Source organism: Betta splendens, chromosome 5 (assembly GCF_900634795.4).
Source record: "Betta splendens chromosome 5, fBetSpl5.4, whole genome shotgun sequence".
NCBI lineage: Eukaryota > Metazoa > Chordata > Actinopteri > Anabantiformes > Osphronemidae > Betta > Betta splendens.
Window position 1 is genome coordinate 10,917,855 of NC_040885.2, and position 19,766 is coordinate 10,937,620.

Here is a 19,766-nt window from a genome sequence, read left to right on the forward strand (position 1 = left end):
TATTATTAAATATTATTAATATCCTGTTAAATGTTTCCCTTTATGTGTCAATACAGGCATAACAGTATGGTGGAACACATCTACTGGACACATAAGATACAGTAAATACTAAGACCTAACCATGTCTTTGAAATAATGTGACTGAGCCACTTTCAAATTTAAACTGCAGTTTATTAAAGTGAACTGTGCACATATTAGGGTGTACACTGCTGAAAATGTGTCCTTTAAACCAATGATGTAATATGGAAAATACAGACCTTTATAGTAAATATATCACTTACGGACATGTCCAAGTGAAACACTTCAAACCAGCAGTGAAACAGTCAAGTGACAGTGTGGTGATGTAATTCAATCTGAAGAGTCCATCTGTTTTCTCCAACCAGTAATAACACATTCATTTGTCTCCACAGTGGAGTTAATAGAAGGATAAATGATCCACTGATATTATAAGGGTAGAGAGTTTTCTTAAAAAGGCATATATTCTAATGGCATTGATTTAAAATTGTTAAATGAAATAAAAAAAACTTTAATAAAAATACTCCTCAAATTCATGTAAATAGAACATTTGAACATCATAGTGTAAAACTTTGCCTATTATTGTCTAAAACTATATTCTTAGACAAAGTATAATTGAGTAATTTGACACTGATTTAATCATTCTTTGCCACTGCAGGAGTAAAACACATTTAACAGAAGGAAAAAGAGCATGTTTGCTGCATAGCTGTCATCATATATATATTGCAGAAGAAAAACCATGTTGGCTTTTACCACACATGGAGACACAGTTGTACGTGCTAGAACAGTTGTACGTGTGAAAATAAATTACTAAGTGAGTCACAAGGCACTGTCAACTGATCAGTAACCATGGTTGCAGCTCTCATTTAGCTGACAATGATGTCCTCACAGAACATCATGACTAAAAGCCCTAGAAGCTGCTAGTGCAAAAGAAGGTTTTGTTATAGTAGCAAACTATGTCTACTATTCGATGAACAGGTAAACGAAAAGTAAAATCACACCAATTACAAATATGTAATTATCTGAACTGCAAATGGATTGTTAGTTTAAATAGATACTGAATGAGCAACACCTTTATAGAGCAGCAATGACATAATCATGTCAACTGGAATTAGATCAGCCTATGGACCCTGTGTGAAGTACAGCAAATCTACCTCTAAATGTGTTAGCAACATTCACCAAGACACCAAAACAGCCTGTAACCTACACAGTTTAAAATAAGTAAATATCTGTTGACTTGGTGTATTTAACAAGCAATAAAACTGTGCCATAGGCGTTTAAACAACTAAATCTCATAATAAGCTTGATGAAGCTAAATTTGTGGCAGCACAAAGTAGCACAGACATAAAGGTAGCACTTTAACAGGCTGGAAAAATGTACTGATAACAAAGCACATTCATGTCCAAGCTCAGTACAAGTGTGGACTGATTAATTTAAAAACATACCAGCTAATTAATATGCATATACAGTAATTAATACTGTATTTAGGAGATCAGAGATAATAGAAAACACTCTTCCACACCCAATACCTCTCTAAATGACAGTGAGCTTAGACATGGAAACTATGGCAGTGCAGATGTGGTAAAAACACATTTCAAATGATTTGAGATATCCTGATGTCCTGTGGTGAGGACACTAGAACCTGAATGAATACATCAAAAATGTTGAGCTATTCTGCATCCATTTACATTGTTTATTTCCCAGATCTGTTAAATGTTAGCTGGAATGTTGACAGCGCATAGGGCATTTGACCTGTAAGGAATGTATCGGATTAAGGGCTGCCACATCGAAGAAAAAGATCATTTTAAATTAAACCTAACTCACAGAAACTGGTTTACACCAATCAAATTTGTATGGCTCGATTTAAAGCAACTTAAGTATCCAGCACAACTCTAAATATAAAACAACTATATTTTCTACTGGTCTCTTGCTGTGGTTTGGTCCAAGTGCTTGGGAGACGTTTGCCTTTTCTAGAAAAGACTGCTAACAATAGGAAACCCCAAAAAAGAAGCTAAGAAGGAATTTGATAAAACATTTCCATCAAGTATCACATGTTGGTTAAATTGATTCCTAATGTAAGTAGTAAGATTTCACAAGGGCTTTCCCCTTTCCTTCTCACAGTCATTTGGCACAACGTATTGATACAATTATATATTGATTCAACATCTATCAGAATTGTAAAATAATCATAAACAGCATAGGTGCTGAGGTTACACTGACTTTAAATCGCCAGCGTCTGCAGCAAATAATCTAAAACAAGACGTAGTCACTAAAATACAACTGAATGTAAGCCATGCATCCTGTGTGAGTATAAAATAATAGTCATTCATTTTTTTTTGTCGCAGGGTAAGATAAAGGTGGGAGCCATTCACATGCAGCTGTTGTTGAGGTGGGTCTTTGTAGACTAATACCTGTGAAAAAACAGATCATATATATGAGACAGGAAATGGTGAAGCCTTAATAAATGTAAATAAACAATGAGCAAAAGAGACTAAACTGCCCTTAAAAGGTGAAGGCTTGTACCTGTAGTAGTTGGGTTTGAAAGGACCATTCTTGTTGAGGCCCAGATATTTTGCCTGCTCGTCTGAAAGCTCCGTCAGGTGAGCATCAAAAGTAGCCAAGTGGAGACTGGCAACATATTCATCTGAAATACACAGACAAAGTTTAAAAGGAATGACTAAATAACCCACTTACAGTAAATGTAGTACACGGAGTGATAGTGAGCAGTTACCAAGAGAAAGAAGAAGCCTTTTAAATTTTTAAACGCAAGGAATAAATCACACACTTTTATAATGTAACTTGGAAGCCATTAACAATAAAAATAATCAAGTCAAGGTTAGGAATTTGCACTATTTAATCTTACCCATCTTCTTGGGAAGCAAGTAAACATCCTGCTTGTATCTTCCCTCTGGAGCATTGTACAGCTCTATCAGGGCCAGAGCCTCAAACCAAACAAGCATTAATAAATTAATTTATTGCAAGTAATGGATACAAATCTGAAGAGATGACTACAGAGCAATGCAAATCACATGCAGGACTACACTTTACGTTATTAAACTAAGCTCAGCTCAGACGCCCGCTGTTGCACTTACAGCATATGGAAACACAAACGATGAGGCAAATATACTCTGTGCTGTCAGCACCGGCTTAGGGCAGTAACTATACGTCTACAATACCTGAGTGGTGGCTGTGATGGACAAGACAAAGGTTGGCACAGTGGAGCAGCTGAGGTTAAGAAGACGTCCCTACAGAGTAGAACGGCGTGTCAGGATGCTGTTAAGAGCAAGTAGCACTGCTCTAACATAATAAACCAACTCTGATGCAACCACAGGAATGCATCAACACTCCACACAGATATTTTGCATAACTGACTGATGTAGGGAGTCACCTCAGCTAGAAGTATAACTCGCTTGCCATCAGGCCAAATCACATGATCCACCTGCGAGCGCACTCTCTCCCACGTCAGCTCAGGGGTTCGGAGACTTGCCTGGAAAGAGACGCAGTGGTCAGACACCCTAAGCTTCAGGGTAGTTCAGCAGGGTGGAATTAGCCTTCCTTTAAAAAGCATTGTAACGTTAACACACACGGGTTAGACGTGGGGCTCCCTCATCCCAAAGAGCAGCTTACCACATCGATCTCAGTGTTGGAGTGGCCCATGTTGCAAACAATGGAGCCATTTTTCATTCGGTCCAGCTGGTCTCTGGTCACCACGTTCTTGTTCCCTAAAGAGACATAGCCATTCGCCTTCAGCGTACACACATATACACGCCCTGCCCAGCGACTAACACGGCTGATCAAGTTACCAGTGCAAGTGATGATGACATCAACCTGGCGAATGACCTCGTTCAGCTTGACCACCCTGAATCCATCCATGCTGTTCAACGTGAGAGAAGACGACAAACAACAAAGCATGTATTTCAGCTGGGTTTAACCTGCTATGTAACATAACCTCATAATCAACACACACAGCTGTGCTACTGTACGTCTCTGCTGCCAGGTTATGCATGCCTACACGCTCAACACGTCTCATCGCAGCTCTTTTTTCCCTCACCAGGCCTGCAGAGCACAGATGGGATCGATCTCCGTCACGTAGACGATGGCGCCAAGAGCTTTCAGGGCAGCACAGCAGCCTTTTCCAACCTGCAAAGACAAAACAGTATGCTGTACGACGGTGTTACGTAGCCTGATAGGCATGACCTTAGAGATAATAGGTGGTGAAACACAAGACTCCTTCATATGAAACCATCAAGGTTTTGGCTACTGAACGCAACAAGCTTTAATCTCAATGACCTGTAAACATGGATTCTTTACAGCCATTTAGACTGAAGGATTTTTTTCTGTGGCCTCTAAAGTGATGCGTTGTGTGACGTGATGACAGCTACAGTATCTGCCCATGTTCGTGGTTCATGTCAGTGCATCATTATGAATGTTTTCACAGCTTTACGATTATGATTAATGTCATAAGCAGTATCGCACCTCACCATACCCACATACGACCACCTGCTTCCCTCCAAACATGACATCTGTGGTTCTCTTCAAGCTGGACAAAAGGAACAGAAGGTCACCACATTCTTTGGAGGCCGAAGCTTGTCGATCTGCATGTGCAAATTAAATACGAGCCTTTCTCTGTGATCACACAGTAAATTGCTGTTAATCACCATTCATACAAAAAGCATTAATTGATGTCTATCATATAGACTGAATTTAAACTGCTCTTTCAATGTGTAGGTGCACTGTAAACAAACCAGGGACTGTGAAGCAGAGTTTAATGTGACTTGTACTTTGTAGCCTTCTAACAGCCAAATGCCTCAAAGCAAACACACTCACCCGTCCAGAATCGACTCTCTGCAGCAGTACAGGTTGTCGAACTTCTGCTTGGTCACAGAGTCGTTTACATTCATTGCTGGGACACAGAGTTTTCCAGCTTTAGACAGCTGATACAACCTGGAACGGAAACGGAAACCATTAATGCCATGTTAGTGTGTGCTTCACATTACTAACGGGTAGCTCACCATCAGTTAGACAACACATCACCTGTGAACACCAGTCACACTCTCCTCTACAATACCCCTGATCTTCTTGAATACATTGGGATATTTCTTGTACATCCAGTGCGTCAAGTCTCCTCCATCATCTAGGATCTACAGATAGAGAACACGCTGAAAGTTTGATCGCGTGCCGTGACATTATTTTATAATAACAAGAAAAAATAAAATACAAAATACAAGAAAGAATATTCAAATACATGTACATGAACTGAAATCATGTCTTTACCATTTTGGTGCCTATTCCAGACATTATTTTTTTACATAAGTTACAATAACATTACAGTCTCCAGTTGCAGGAAGCTCCAAAGTAGAAAGTCAGGCCTATGTACCATGTTAGGCTGCCAACCCTCAGTGTTGACACAGCGATCAATACACCACCAGAAGTCATCCTCAGACTCCCCCTTCCAGGCGAACACAGCAACCCCTGGCAAAATAACAGAAAGGTACAAGTGATTCAAGAAGTCAACATCATTATTAAATGCTAGCTGGAGAACTGGGTGTTCTTTTCACCAGCATGTACCTATCCCACGCAATAACTTTATGTACTGCAAATTAGATACAAACTAAATTCCCCCAAAAATGCAAGATCTCACAGAGCGACTCTTAAATCTGCTATAAAGCCTTCAGCTTGTCAGATCAAGAAGTCCACTGTGAAGATTTGGTGCCTAATTACACCATCACGTAGCAACCACAAAAAAGAACTCTGCTTAAGCTTTTGCTTCACTAAATGGAAAATCTTATTTCATAATCTCTTCAGGACTGGTTTTCCATTTATGTAACATTGTATCGCTGGTTGAATAATTCAGCAGACAGAAAACTTTACACTTCAACAGCATTAGAAAATCAAACCTGTTTCTTTATTGTATCTATATTTAAAGGATTTCGGATTAAAGCTATGATGGTGGTTCCCAGTTGAGCTTCCCTAACTCGTACCAGACTCGCAGAGGGCAGCAGCCACCTCATTCTGAGTGGAGTATATGTTACAGGCGGTCCAGCGGCACTGAGCCCCGAGAGCCACCAGAGTCTCAATCAGCACCTGAGAACACAAAGCAACAGCACAGCAACAGTAATCAACACTAAGCATTTGCTAAAATTCTGCATATCAGTAATTGTTGTTTTTCTTACTCATTTACACAGACTTTTAAATGAAGCCATGAGCAACACAACAGCCGCTGTGACTATGACCTCAAATGCCATTCTGTTTAAGAGTCATTATCACACTACAGTCTTTGTGTGGATGTTCAAAGCCGGTGAGAAATCTTACTGCAGTCTGGGCAGTGATGTGAGTGCAGCCCACAATTTTGGCACCTGCCAATGGTTTCTCACTCTGCGCTCTCTTCCTGAGTGAGATCAGTGCAGACATATCTGAAAAGAACGTGACACAAATATCAACGTGGAGAAAAGACATCTACCGTATTGAATATAGACAACAATAAAGAAACTCATCAAACTGAGTTATTGAGGGTGGAAATCAAATAAAATTCAAGTTTCAATCATATGTTGTGAAATGCTAATTTTAGATGAAATGTAACAAAGCATGAGCAACAACTTGAAACTATGAGGTAACCATGTCTTACCTTGTTCTGCGATCTCAATCTCACGCCTGCCAAACTCCGCCTGCTTAATATTCTTTACACAGAAATCACTGCTGCCCTTGGAGTTGACCTGCGTTTTGTCCCGTGGTGAAGTCTCATCATCAGAGCTATCTGTGTAGGACGCAGCTGGAAACAAAATAACTTCTGTTTAATCAACAAACTGCTGATGGTATAAGACTGACTCAGCATCTGCACTGATGTGTAACAATAACTAAGATGTGATGTGACGAAAGGCTAAAATGAAACCAAAGTGCAGACAAAGTGATCTTAGCGTCTCCCCTTCATACCGGAGCTGTAGCTGTCCGTGGACGACTGAGAGATGGACCGGGACAAGGAGCGACGGCCTGCTTTGGTAGGAAACCGGCTGAACTCCTGTTTGTCTGCCACAAACTGGATTTGCTGAAACACACCAAGTCTTTGTTGATCACAGCACATTCAGCTCTTTCATTTCACATTTGAACAGAAGGCATTTTACACAAGCACAGGTCTCTGCAGGGCTGTTTTTGTTATGTCTAGTTCAATGTCCTGATTGCGCATTCAGCCTTGACTGGATCTGGATGGAGTGGATGAAGATGTTTTATGCTTTGGGCACATCCTACTCAAACTTGTAAGATGACTTTCTTGTTTTACCAAAAATAGCTTGTCTGCAGCCAAAAATACATTGTGCGATTAGGACTGATGTTCCATAAATAAAACATCCAAGATAAATCTTGATTTATTTTGATTTGGTAAAATGTCTTGTTTGCAATCTTATAATGTTGCATATGGACAGGCCAACTCTCTTCTCATGTGCAGAATTCTGTTAAACTCCAGCAACTCCCTTGACATTAAAAATAGTAATCAGCCATGAAATGCATTATAATATAACGTAATTACTATTAAATTATGTAATATTATTGCCTGACCTGCCTTTTTGATGCTAGAGTTAGAAATATCAGCTTAGCTTTGCACCTGAATGAGTTTTTTAACCAAATTGAGGGAGGAAACCCAGGGTGTGTGTGCAAGAACTGATGTTTTTGTTGTGTAGTCAGTTTTACGCCTCATCGAGTAACCTTTCACATCAACGCAAAAATGTGTTGACAAGACATTTTCCATTAACCTAAACATCTTAAACTAGTGAGACATTTCCTGCAGGTGCTGGCTTAATAGCTAAACATTTGCTACAAGCCATAACCCGGGTACAACATACTTCAACATAAAATACCTATTTCTTTGCCATTTATATTCTCTAGTACCTGAATTATAATCTCAAGTTTTCTCATTATTTAAATAATGCACAGATGAATCTCTGCAGATGCAAATGCTTAATAATGTAATCTGATAATGTTCTGTATCATTTGATTTTGTTGGATCACTTTTTAGGACCAAAGAAATTAATGAATTATTTTAACTGTACAATCATGATGTGACTGCTACTTTGCTTTACCAATAGAATAATAATAATGTTTGGATTACACAATGAGAGAGAATGACTGCTGTGATAAGTGCTTCAACAAAAAAAAGAAAAAAGGATGTGAAACCTTGTTCTGCTGCTTGTGCTTGGGCTGATCGCAGTTGTGCAACACATCTGCACACTGCCAGCAAAGACTTAAGAGTTTTTTTTTCCATAAGACTTTAGGTTGTAGCTCTTCCTTGTTCCTTGAACATTCGAGTCATTATTTTGTGATCAGGAAATCGAGCAGTGTAGGAAATATGAAGTAATTTAAGTCGTAGTGAACTTTTAGTTCACATAGTGAGCTTTTACTTTACACACAGAACCTGCCCACATGGACCCTTTTACTGTGCTACCACCAGTCTCAGCAGAGGGCAGAGTAGTTTTTATGTAAATGTATTAATCTGACTGTTTGTGTAGTGGAACCCCGTGTTGTAAGAGGCATGCGCACAGGGATGATCTTAGCTGGCAGCAGTGATCTATCTATAGTATATAGATAAATATAGATAAGACATATGACCAGTCCAATGATAATCAGAACCACAGAGCAGCATCGGATGAAGTGCGTCTGGCACAACACTATTAAACCCCACGGACTGTATATGATCATCATATAGTCCGTGTGCGTCTTACCTTTTTAACTGGTTTATGGGTGGGCACCGCGCTGAAGGCAGGCGACAGGTCTCCCATCATCATTTCGCTGTTCTTGCTCACGGTCATAGCTGAGTATTTTTCCGCTACGTTTTCGCTCTCCTTCACCTCCTTGCTCGCCTGCTTCACCTCCGCCTTCGCCTCCACGGCCGGGTCTGACATTGTTCCGTGACTGCCGAACGATCCCTGGACAGGAACTCCCGCTGAGTCTTCTCCGGTAACGTCAAATGCTAATGGCTGCAAGCTAGCTGCTCTGTAACGGTGAGCGGAAGTGGGGCTTTCAGATTCCGTACATATAAAGACACAACAAGCAGCACAACTAAGAAGCTGTTGGATTATACTATGATTTAGCGCTGACAGAGGTCGTTAAGGTGCCTACTACGCTGCGTGTTGACTTCAGACGTGATGATTCCCTGCTTCCTCAGCTGTCACCTGGCTGACTAAGATTGTGGGCGTTGACTAACTGATGGAGGGGCGTCGACTTTATGGTGATGCGTTCAAAGTATGCAATCTATCAATGAACGTTTGTATTTTGCCAACTAAAAATTATAATGCATATTTTGTCTGTAAAACACCACATGGTAAAGTATGTAAAAATATATATTAAAAAAAGTTTTATAAATGTTTTGTCATTCTCTGAAGTTTTACTCAGTTGTGGGACACATGGAATACATTATCTTCTTATTGTCAATCATTTAGTGTTTATTACTTTCAAATAATCAAGCAGTCTAGGAAAGGATAATGAAATAATTTAATGCTATAATGTCATCGTGAATGCATTTTGTGAGTTTTTATAGCTTTTACTTTACACACAGAACCTTCCCAGAAGGCCCCTTTTACTGTGGGACCACCAGTCTCAACAGAGACACACGGAATTTGTGTAAAACACAAAGAGTAAATTGATTCAGTTGTCAGTTAGCTTCTTCACACAACGTTTATATAAAGCTCCAGATTTAAGTCATGGTAGCTTTGTCAATATTGAAATTTAATTATGTAATTTCAGAGCTGCATAACATTTATAATTCAACATTTATATTATATTCTTATTCTCTTATTCAATTGCATTTCTATTTTTATTTTATATATTGTTAATGAGTGTTTTATATTTCGATTTCTAGATATGTATTGTATTTGCAACATTTTTTCAGAGTCGTTTACTCGTTCTGGTGAAAACAGCGCTACAACCGCATTGACTTTTGTTTAGTGGTCACATATGATATTTCAGCGTACGTTTGATAATGGCTCGCCGTAATTCCAATTTAAAAAAATATAATTGGTTTAAACATGGACTGTGTAATCAAGTAATAACTGTTTTTTTGTGATTAAATTATTTAATTATTAATTTTAAACTTCAACCGATACGTAAACTTAGACCCCGCCCTCCTTTGAGCGGCATCCTGGTTATAATACAAACGTACTTCCCGGTGCGCCATTTTCCATTGACCAGCGAAAGGGGAAAACCCGCAATTGAGGTGTGGAGTGAGTGAGCTCTTAAAAACAACAAACACGGTAAAGTTTCATCTTTATAGAATTTGTATTGAGATGTTGTTAAAATGTTTAGGGTACAGTTTATACTTGTGTTTTCACATTTACTTACATTTGTCTTTTGTTTTCCGACGTTGGTAGCTTGGCTAGCTACTGGCTAATAGCAGGCCGCATGAGTGCGACAGCCATTTTACCTATTGTCAGAGGCTAGCTAGCTAACATTATTAGCCGTCGTTAGTATTGAAGTGTGGGTTACTATTAGGTGCACATTTTGATTTGGGAAGGAAACATATTCACATAACCTTAGCTTGTGTATAGTACCGAGCAGCATTACGTACTAGGCTCACCGTTTCTGTTAGCCTAAGATCAGTTAGCATGGATCATGTATCCGATTCTTGGTAGGCCTCGAATGCTTTTAAAACGGAGTATGTTTGAACCGAGCACATTAGCAATCATCAAGGAGGCGAACTAGTTGCTAAACCAGCTTTAGGTGTGGTTACAAAGTAACACTGCACAATATGTTAAGTATCCGTTCAACGCAGCTGCCTCTTGGCTGAAGGTTTGACCACGGTGCATTGTTAACCAGTTCTCAATCTCTGTTTTTAGGATCCTAACATGCATCGCGACTGTCCACTTGACTGCAAAGTCTATGTTGGAAATTTGGGCAACAATGGAAACAAAACCGAGTTAGAGAGGGCATTTGGATACTATGGACCTCTCCGCAGTGTCTGGGTGGCCAGGAACCCCCCAGGCTTTGCCTTTGTAGAATTTGAAGATCCCAGAGACGCAACTGATGCTGTCCGTGAGCTTGATGGAAGGTAAGATCAAATCGTTTTGAAATAGTTTTAGTTTTGAAATAAAGTGGCTGATCTACAAATGGCAACAATATGTGATGGTGTGTATTTGTTTTTTAGAACATTGTGTGGTTGCCGAGTGAGAGTAGAGCTGTCCAATGGAGAGAAACGCAGCCGTACTCGTGGTGCACCCCCTTCATGGAGCCGGCGTCCTCGGGATAGAGATGACTACAGGCGGCGTAGCAGCCCACCACCTAGGCGAAGGTAACCCACTTACTTTTTGATGTCTGAGAATAGAGACACAACGCTTAACTCCCATATGCTATGATCTTACATTGTGACTGTCCACAGAATTATTTCTGATAATGCGTATGTCTTTTTCACTAGACATTTTTCTCTTGCTGACTATGCAAATGTCTCTAGTTTCTAATACTTGCAGTTTCATCTTCATTGACATTATGGTTCATTATGTGTAGGGGTCCACACAGAACCATTCAAATCCAAATGAGAAATAGTTTGGAAATACAATACTAAATTATTTAGTTAGACTCCAAATCTGGCTGGTGAGATTGTGTATATTTGCAGGGTACTTTAACAAAGTGTAAAAGCTTTTTTCAAAGTAGTGAATTCTTTGAGTAAAGAGGTAATATGTCAAATATCTGTTTTGGGGGGAAGTAAGTACCAAATGTAATGCACTCTTTTTGTTTGAGGTTGCTTTTTATTTTCCATCTTTATTAATAAGAATGAACCCGTTGCAGAGCCACCACCATGCCTCTTCTCACCACCCTCTGAGTCAATCAACTAGTCTTCTTTCAGCATCATGTGACTGCTGACCATCGTGCCCCAATCGGCTTGGCTGGTGCTGTCACATGACCCAGGCATGGCCAGTCGTCAGGTTGCACCAGCCCATTGGTTCCTCAGCATGCCGTTCTCAGCCTCCTCCTCCTTCAACCTTAACCCAAACGGCAGCGGCCCACCTCACATTCCCGACCAATCGGCGTATTACGTTCCCAAATGTCTACAACCTACCAGCAGCAGCCTTCGGCTAACCAATTAAAGCAGGAAAAAAGCCACAGCCAGCCCCCATCTGCCTGCCACCTAATCACCTTGCAGCATCTGGCCAGTCCCATTCAGCCTATTCTACCTACCCGACCGACAGTCTGCCTCCCTTTCGTCATATCTAGCTTGTTGAAAACCAAAAATACTAGTAAGTTTTCCTGCTTCATTCAGTACACTGCTGATTACAGTTTTGAAAGTGAAGAGACAGCTGGGTTGACAAGGTTGTTCCTTTTTTTTTTTTTTTTTTTTAAATATTATCTAAATTATTGGTTTGTCATTGTGTCCTTCATCATTACTGTAATTCATTTTTTCAGTGCAGAATGGTCCATCAAATGTCTGGCACTTCACATTTCCAGTGATTTCCATTAAAAAGATAATCATCTGCTATGTCTTGGGCACTGAGCAGAATTATGAAATCACACCAATCAAAACACATCTCAGCTCCCAATGAATATAAAATATCTGTGCTGTATGGTTGGCTTAAGCAGATCTTATTGGATTGTTATATTCTCTTGAAATGCAGTGGACTAGTTTCATACAGATTGTGGCCTCTGTCTTTCCCACAATAGGACCAGTCCACTTGGGTGATTGATTGAGCTAATCACTGCTCTATTTTCTAATAGCCGGTGAGGTTTAGGCAGCGTGAAATTTTATTAATCAGATCGTGGATACTGTAGGTAGACTGTGTAGGTGAGGGAACCTGACATTTTTACGCATTAGGTTCATTACCAATAGCCTGTATATTTTTTTTCTGTACAAAGAATACCACTTCTGAATTGGGTGTGTTGAAGGAGGCCCATGTAATTAAAAGCTTTAGAATACATGGAGCTGTACCGAGGGTTTCAAATGCTCCCGTCTTTGTTTTTAACACTTTAATTTCTCCTGCGCAGATCTCCACGCAGGAGGAGCTTCAGCCGCAGCCGTAGCAGGTACTTTTAAGATCTCTACTGTGGTTTATGTCTGTGAGACTCAAACGGTTTAATGAAACTGTTTGCTTTTTGCAGGTCATTCTCTAGAGACAGGAGGAGGGAGAGGTCCCTCTCTAGGGACAGGAACCACAAACCTTCAAGATCTTTCTCTCGATCAAGGAGGTATTAATGTTGTTCTAATAATTCTGTTTTGTGATGATTAGGTGCTACAAGGTTTATTTGGTTTTAACAGTTGGTTTTATTTTCTTTCCCACAGTCGCTCCAGATCGAATGACAGGAAATAGATGGATTTCAGTGAGTGTAAGGAGAGCAGAACATGAGTCGTTGTACGAGCTTTGGCGTTTCATACAATGGACTTCTACGTGACCACCTGGTCATTTCTGTGTTGGGTTTTTTAAAAACATTCAAGAATTTTAGTGCCCCCCCCCCCCCCCCCCCCCTTTTTTTTTTCTTTAATGTAATTTTCCAAAAACATTGAGTGGGGTGTGTTCAGGAATGAGGCCTCACCTCATTCATCTTTCTTCAGTCTTGAAAAAGTTGTGCCACCCAGCATTCCACATCACTAGTTAAACGTAGGAGCTTTGTTTTTGTCAGTGAATGTACTTTGTAGTTTAACATGTGAGTAGTTCCTATTCATTGTGTAAATGCCAGCATTTTTAAAAAAAATTGGGATTTTGTGTAATAAAATCCCTTTCAATTGTCTGTAAAGCCAATCTGTTTTTGACATGCTACTTTTTTCATACTGACGGTTTATGGTTAAATTGTATCAAAGAAGTCCTCATTCAAGATTTAAAACCACAGCATTGACGCTGTAATAAACACGTAGTTTTTTGGTTTTTTTTGTCTTTGGTGTTTCCATTTGTTATCTTTTGTTGATACTGTCTTAATGGTCTTGATTAAAAATATTGGTTGGTGACAAAACTGTTGTAATGTTTCTCATTTACCTCATGAGCTTTTTGGAATACAAAAATTGTTGTTAGAGGGCACAATGTCAGAGCCTTTTACATGTATTTGTTTAATCTTTGTGTCTTAGTAAATCTATGATATGTATTATTACTATAATTATCTGAATTGAATCTATGTATCGAAATCAATTGGCTTTATATTGTTTTGCCAGGGTACAGACTAATCTGTTTAAGTGACGTGACAAGTTTAATGTTACGTCATCTTGTCACAGTGTATTTCATGGTTGTAATCCCTAAGAATTTGTCAATTACATTGAATTATATAAGTGTGTATACATAATTGCAATTCTATAATTGCAAGTTCTTCAGCACCATGGTAACCACATAGGTTCTAGTAAGACTCCTAAATGCCGCGTGGTAATCAGGATCCCCCCCTTCAGCAGCACTAGGAAGCTGCCATTTCCACTGGCCAGCGCGTTACATCTCCCACTGCTCTCGTTGCCCAATAGCTTTTGTTCGGCCCCACCCGACAAGCCCGCGAGTCTGTTTTCACGCACACGATCCACGTGAACCGGCTTCAGACTGGGACACAGCGCTCTCAAATTTGCGCGCTCTTTTCCGCGAGTGACTGGAGTCGACGTGACGTCACAGAAGGGCTGACTCACGGTACGTGTCTGTAGGGAGACGGGGCCCACGCCGGGAGCCTGCGAGAATCCACGTAATCCACGTAAAGGAGGCTATTTGTTCAGAACATATTTGTGGAATATAACTTCATATTATTTCTTCAAGTTCACGTTGTAAGTTACTGTACTACAATTTACCAGCATTAACTACCTTTCTTGTTAATTTTGAGATTGTCTGGTTATAGCTCAGACCTGTGCAACGTGTTTGGAATTACATTTTATCAGCCTGAAATGATGATTGAACGACTGGCTTTTGAATTTTAGAGCCACAGAATCTGCTGACTTCCCAGCATGCAATGAGCTGAACGCTCCTTATTTGTAGTTCGAAGATGTTCTGTATGTCTCGAGTTACTATTATTACTGACAAAACCAGCTATTGACAACAAGACAAAAAAATCTCTGAAGATGTCATTATACTCTGTAGTATTTCTGCTTCTACCTAAGCTACAGGTGAGGATACTTCTGGAAAGCAGCCCTGAAGTTGCTGGGAGGAAGTCTACACATGCTGGAGCCGCCCTCCTGCTTTCTGACATGCGCACTGAGAGGCAGAGGGCGCGCCGCGGTGGACGGTCCCGAGCTGGAATTTTCTCCCATCTAACTCCGAGCCAAGCTTCACGTGCGCTCGTGTGTTTATCGAACGGAATCCACGTGTGTGAGCGAGCAGACCCCGCCCCCACACCCGAGCGGAGGGTCCCCGCCCATCGGAGTTCATAAAGTTTAGTCCGTGCCCAAGTCTGGGAGAATTACTTGGAGAAATTACGAAGGAGTGCGGTTTTATACAGGCTGTTCGACGGCTGCGATTAAACAAAGTCAGCCTCGGGTGGTTTGTACGTTAGAGCTGCTGTGAAAGCAAGAAACACAAGGAGCAACAAGGAGGCAGCCCCGAAGTCCAGCTTCATTCAACAGGTCTGAATTAAGGAGCATATTCAAAGACTGGACTTCTGTCCGCGTAACATGTAAGTAAAACTGGGCCGATGCTTTACGTGTATTAAACTATAGATATTTAGCATATTGACGATTTATACTAGAGTTTGCGTTTGTTAGTCGAAACAGTTGTCAAAGTAGCAAGTTTTACCTATGAGAAAATCATATAGTTTACATTTATTCGCAGGCATTTCTTTTGTATATTCGGTCGTACAGTTGTTATTAGCGGAGTAAAAGCTCTTCTGTTGAAGCCATGTTGGGTTTTCATTCATTTCTTCCTTCTCTTCGTTCAGTCTTAAAACTTCAAAAGTAACTCAAATAAAACCTCATCGGACTTCTGCGTCATGGGTGTAATGTATAAAGGGAGTCTGTGTGGTTGCCGATTGTTTGGCACCAGTAACAGCCCAGTTGGACGGGGTGACACGAGCGCCGGTCTCACGTGTACCCGTGTAGTAACTGGGCAGGGTCTGCTGCTCAACCTCCGGAGCCGGTGCCTCCGTCGCTCTCCCGCCATAAACTTGAATCACTCCACCACGTGCCGCCCCGCCCGGCGCCTGTCCTCTGACGTCAGAGCCACCAGGGGGGTGCACGGAGAAAGAGGGGGACCCGTGTAGCGAGACTGCTTGCAACGCGTTTTTGTGCCACAGTGGTGCCAAGGACACGTTAAATTTCGGTTTTATTCGATTTTCGAGCGTGTTTATTCCACTTAAAATAAATTACCTGCGGAAGGACGCTCAGCTCCACTGTTATGTAACACCGGGTGGGAGGAGACAGAAAAAAACGGTGTTTAAAACTAATTCATCCTCATTATCTTGCCTGGGTATTTATTTAGTGAAATTATTTGTACTTTAATTTAAAGTGTTGAACACTAGAACCTTTTATTAACTATTGTTCCTAAATTTATTATAAATATATTATTAAATTATTATTAATTAGTATTATTTAGGATAGATTGTTTTTCTTGGGGCTTTAAAATTGAATTTACTTACGTCAGGTATTGTATATAAAAATACAATTGTCTAACTATAATTTAACCTAAATTAAATACGTTTTAACCCAATTAAGTGTCAAAAAGCTTGAAATGTTTGTGTTTAAGGTAAAGTCAAACTGAAGTTGGTGTGTTGCAATTAGTTATTTAGTTTATCAGCTCACATTAAGCAGATGTCTTCGATTGGATCGTTGACAAAGTTGCGTCATTGTGACCTGTGTGAACCCTTTGTAAGCAATAAAACACGTTTATCTACTCTGATAAATTATCATCTATTAAATGAGCAACAGCAGACTCCATCTATTGATCTAATTAAAACGACCTCTCCTGTCCTTCAGTCCTTTAGCTGGGTAATTGCGGTGGGCTGGGACCCGTCTCTGTTGATTGTTCCATGAAATGTGAATCCTGGGATCCTGTCCAGTCCTTCCTGGATGACTCTAATGACTTATTATTCTCCTAAGAAGCAGCTGATTCCTTCCTGCAGTTCTTACTTAGTAGTGCCTGCTGTGGAGCATTTTTAGAGGTTGTCTGTATAACTGTGTCTTGTAACTTTTAAGCACCGTTTTTATCAACTGATTCAGAAATCCATCGTCTTCTCTCTGACTTTTAGTAAATAAAAACCCTCGACATGCAGCTCATTGAGCTGTTGCGCTGTCTGTGGACAGTCTGCACTGCCACCTAGTGGTGACCGCTCGTGTCTGCAGTCTTACGACCTCTGTAGGAAACTTGTCCCTACATGTTTGTGTGAGGTTATGTCCAGGCATGTACCAGGGAGGAACGTATGAGGGCTCCGTGAGTCACACTGTGCTGTTATAAAGAGCTCCCCGTGACACAGGCTGAGATGCACTGTGTTCACTGAGGGAGCGTCAGCTGCTTGAGACAATGGTAAGGCCTGCTACGAAAATGCAAGAAGATCCGCTTTTTTGGGATGTTCCGCACGTTAGGCTTGGTGTTAGAATTAGAGTTTTCATATTTGTTTTAAATGCGCCGAAAGAATGTGTGTGTTTATTTATAAAATGTTATTAACAAATATTATTTGTCTTTTTTTTACAATGTTATGCTGAACAATTTTGTGTTGTAATTGTACCAATTATTAACAGTCAAAGTTGTCACACACTTACTTTTTTGTGTTCCCCTAGAAATTATTATTTTATTTGTCAAGGAACTAATTAGAGTGGTTTAATCAGTGATCATACTAACCAGTTTTGTCACCTCTGTGTCCTGCAGTGCAGAACGATGGCTTCTCACAATCGCATCCTGAGCGTCCTGAAGAACGGTCCTGCTCGACGAAACCTTTTTGGGCCTGTGGACAGAGAGCAGCTGCAGGTAGAGTACCAGACCGCCCTGCAGCAAGACCTGGAGGAGGCTTCACAGCGCTGGGGCTTCGACTTCATCCTGGATAAACCATTGGCCAGCAGCAATTTCCAGTGGGAGGGGGTCCCAGGTACCAAGGTGCCACTGCTCTACAGGTCCTGTCTGCTCGATGAGGAACAGGGAGCCAGTCGAAGGGCAGCAGGGCGGATTTGTAAAGTAGGAAGGGTGGAGCCACAACACAATGACAAGGAGAACATCCCACACACACCAGAAAGGTGTGCAGTCAACATGCATGACCTGGAGAAAACACCAGAGAGGGGAGAGAATGCAGGAGTGAAGAGGAAGCAGACAAACCTCACAGGTAAATAGTTCAACATCAGAAATTGAAATGTGTTGTTTATTACTATGAATTCATTTGATTTGAGTTTCCTGTTCTTTCTGCCAACAGATTTCTATCAGGCCAAAAGAAGAGTGGTTTGGATGCCGCGCAAATCTGGCGAGTGATTTCCGGTGCAGATTACTGCGAAGGTGCCAATACTCCAAAGGAAGCAGACAGTACTATGCTCAGGAATACTACGCTCTGGACAGACACTGGCCAGTGACTCAGCAGGGGGTGTTATACCCATCATTAATCATCTGCAGCCAGAGGAGCACTCGCCTACACATTCTTTAAGTTTAATTAGGGTACTGTATTCACTCTGAGGGGGTTGGCGTTGTTCCCAGTGGTGAGAAGGGGACATTTGAGCAGAGAAGATTAACGGTAATCTCCTGAATCAGTGGATTTATACTCATTTGGATCAACGGGATGCCAGAGTGTCGACTCTTGCAGCATGGACATTAGATCGACATACGCAATACTGTACACACTTGAGACTCATGTCATAAGGAAATCTAGTTGTTGTGATAAGGCTGCAGAATGGTTCACAGTGGTAGAAAACGGTCAAAGCCCTTTGGCTTCTTTTGTTCACATTTACGGCTGTTGTGATAGGAGGGAGTTTCCTGTGTATTTAAAGTGTATTTTGCATTTTTATAAGCACTTCTTGACCAAAGTGTATTATGCTTTATATTCCCAGCTGCACAATCATGTTTCTTTTTGTACCATCATTTACTAATAGGAAAATGCTTGAGTTGTGATATCTTCTTCTCGCAGTTGCTTCGCTTAGATTTTGAATGACAGAAGTGCCATCACGTTCTCATCCGTCTACTAAGCTCCATGAGTGCCCTGTGTAAACACTAACACAGAAGTGTACAAAGGTTTATTTAGGTATATATTTATTAATAGAGTTTAATTCTTTACTATTAGACCGCAGGTGTATTGCACATACACCTGCTTGGTGGTGTGGCCGCAGCAACCAGTATCGACCCTTTATGCTGTTTGTTTCAATATTTGAAGTTCCGTGAATGACGTTCAAACAAGTGTTCAGTACCATGTTCTAAGCTAAAGCTCTATTTGTTTGCAATTAAACAGGCAATGCGATATTTGTCTGCCTCAAACACACTATGTAATTTCATTTATTTATGTCTATGCTGGCAAATCCTGCTGCTATGGGGAATCTGAGTTTCATGCAGCATCACTGTTTGTCCTTACAGACGCTTTATAATGTTGCGAGTGCAAAGTAAATGACAGCATTTCCCCAAACAATGAATGCACTTCTGTTTATAGGCGCTTGTGCACGTGTCCTGCATATTTTGTGTAAAAAGCAGAAAGAAATCTATTATTTATTATGAAACCCTATGCCTTGTTAATATAGTTATCATTTAATTATGTGAATTCCAAATTAAAATAAAAGTTTAAGTCATTGTTCTGTGGTGGTTGTTGTTATTGTTGTCACTATTTTCTTTGATCCTCCTCCTAATGTAGATAAATATAAAAAACTTTTTTTAATCATCCAACACTACAAAATAAATTAATAAAACATGTTAACAACTGATATTTAATCAAAA

At 40.5% G+C, this 19,766-nt stretch overlaps 3 protein-coding genes across 4 annotated transcripts; 2 read left to right on the forward strand and 1 right to left on the reverse strand.

The window, feature by feature from the left end:
- Positions 1–150: 150 nt before the first annotated feature.
- Positions 151–9,211, reverse strand: LOC114855536 (S-adenosylhomocysteine hydrolase-like protein 1). The gene is made up of 17 exons (XM_029150772.3): positions 8,724–9,211; positions 6,946–7,057; positions 6,641–6,784; positions 6,328–6,428; positions 5,997–6,099; positions 5,393–5,487; positions 5,050–5,156; positions 4,843–4,959; positions 4,492–4,555; positions 4,067–4,155; positions 3,819–3,889; positions 3,643–3,737; positions 3,404–3,502; positions 3,192–3,260; positions 2,879–2,957; positions 2,539–2,659; positions 151–2,426 (listed from the first exon to the last, which is right to left on the reverse strand). The coding sequence occupies exons 1-17, from the start codon at positions 8,901–8,903 to the stop codon at positions 2,420–2,422; spliced, it is 1,653 nt and encodes a 550-aa protein (XP_029006605.1). The 5' UTR covers positions 8,904–9,211; the 3' UTR covers positions 151–2,419.
- Positions 9,212–10,116: 905 nt separating this feature from the next.
- Positions 10,117–13,929, forward strand: srsf3b (serine and arginine rich splicing factor 3b). Its single transcript, XM_029150773.3, has 6 exons — positions 10,117–10,250; positions 10,833–11,044; positions 11,141–11,284; positions 12,970–13,008; positions 13,084–13,170; positions 13,265–13,929. Exons 2-6 carry the CDS (start codon positions 10,842–10,844, stop codon positions 13,290–13,292), a joined length of 501 nt encoding a protein of 166 aa, XP_029006606.1. The 5' UTR covers positions 10,117–10,250; positions 10,833–10,841; the 3' UTR covers positions 13,293–13,929.
- A 1,125-nt stretch (positions 13,930–15,054) lies between these two features.
- Positions 15,055–19,623, forward strand: cdkn1a (cyclin-dependent kinase inhibitor 1A). Of its 2 annotated transcripts, none has more exons than XM_029152063.3 (3): positions 15,055–15,552; positions 17,736–18,183; positions 18,271–19,623. In XM_029152063.3, exons 2-3 carry the CDS (start codon positions 17,745–17,747, stop codon positions 18,324–18,326), a joined length of 495 nt encoding a protein of 164 aa, XP_029007896.1. In that variant the 5' UTR covers positions 15,055–15,552; positions 17,736–17,744; the 3' UTR covers positions 18,327–19,623. The 2 variants fall into 2 exon arrangements, with proteins under 2 accessions (XP_029007896.1, XP_029007895.1); XM_029152062.3 differs by lacking the exon at positions 15,055–15,552 and adding an exon at positions 16,605–17,393.
- Positions 19,624–19,766: the final 143 nt, after the last annotated feature.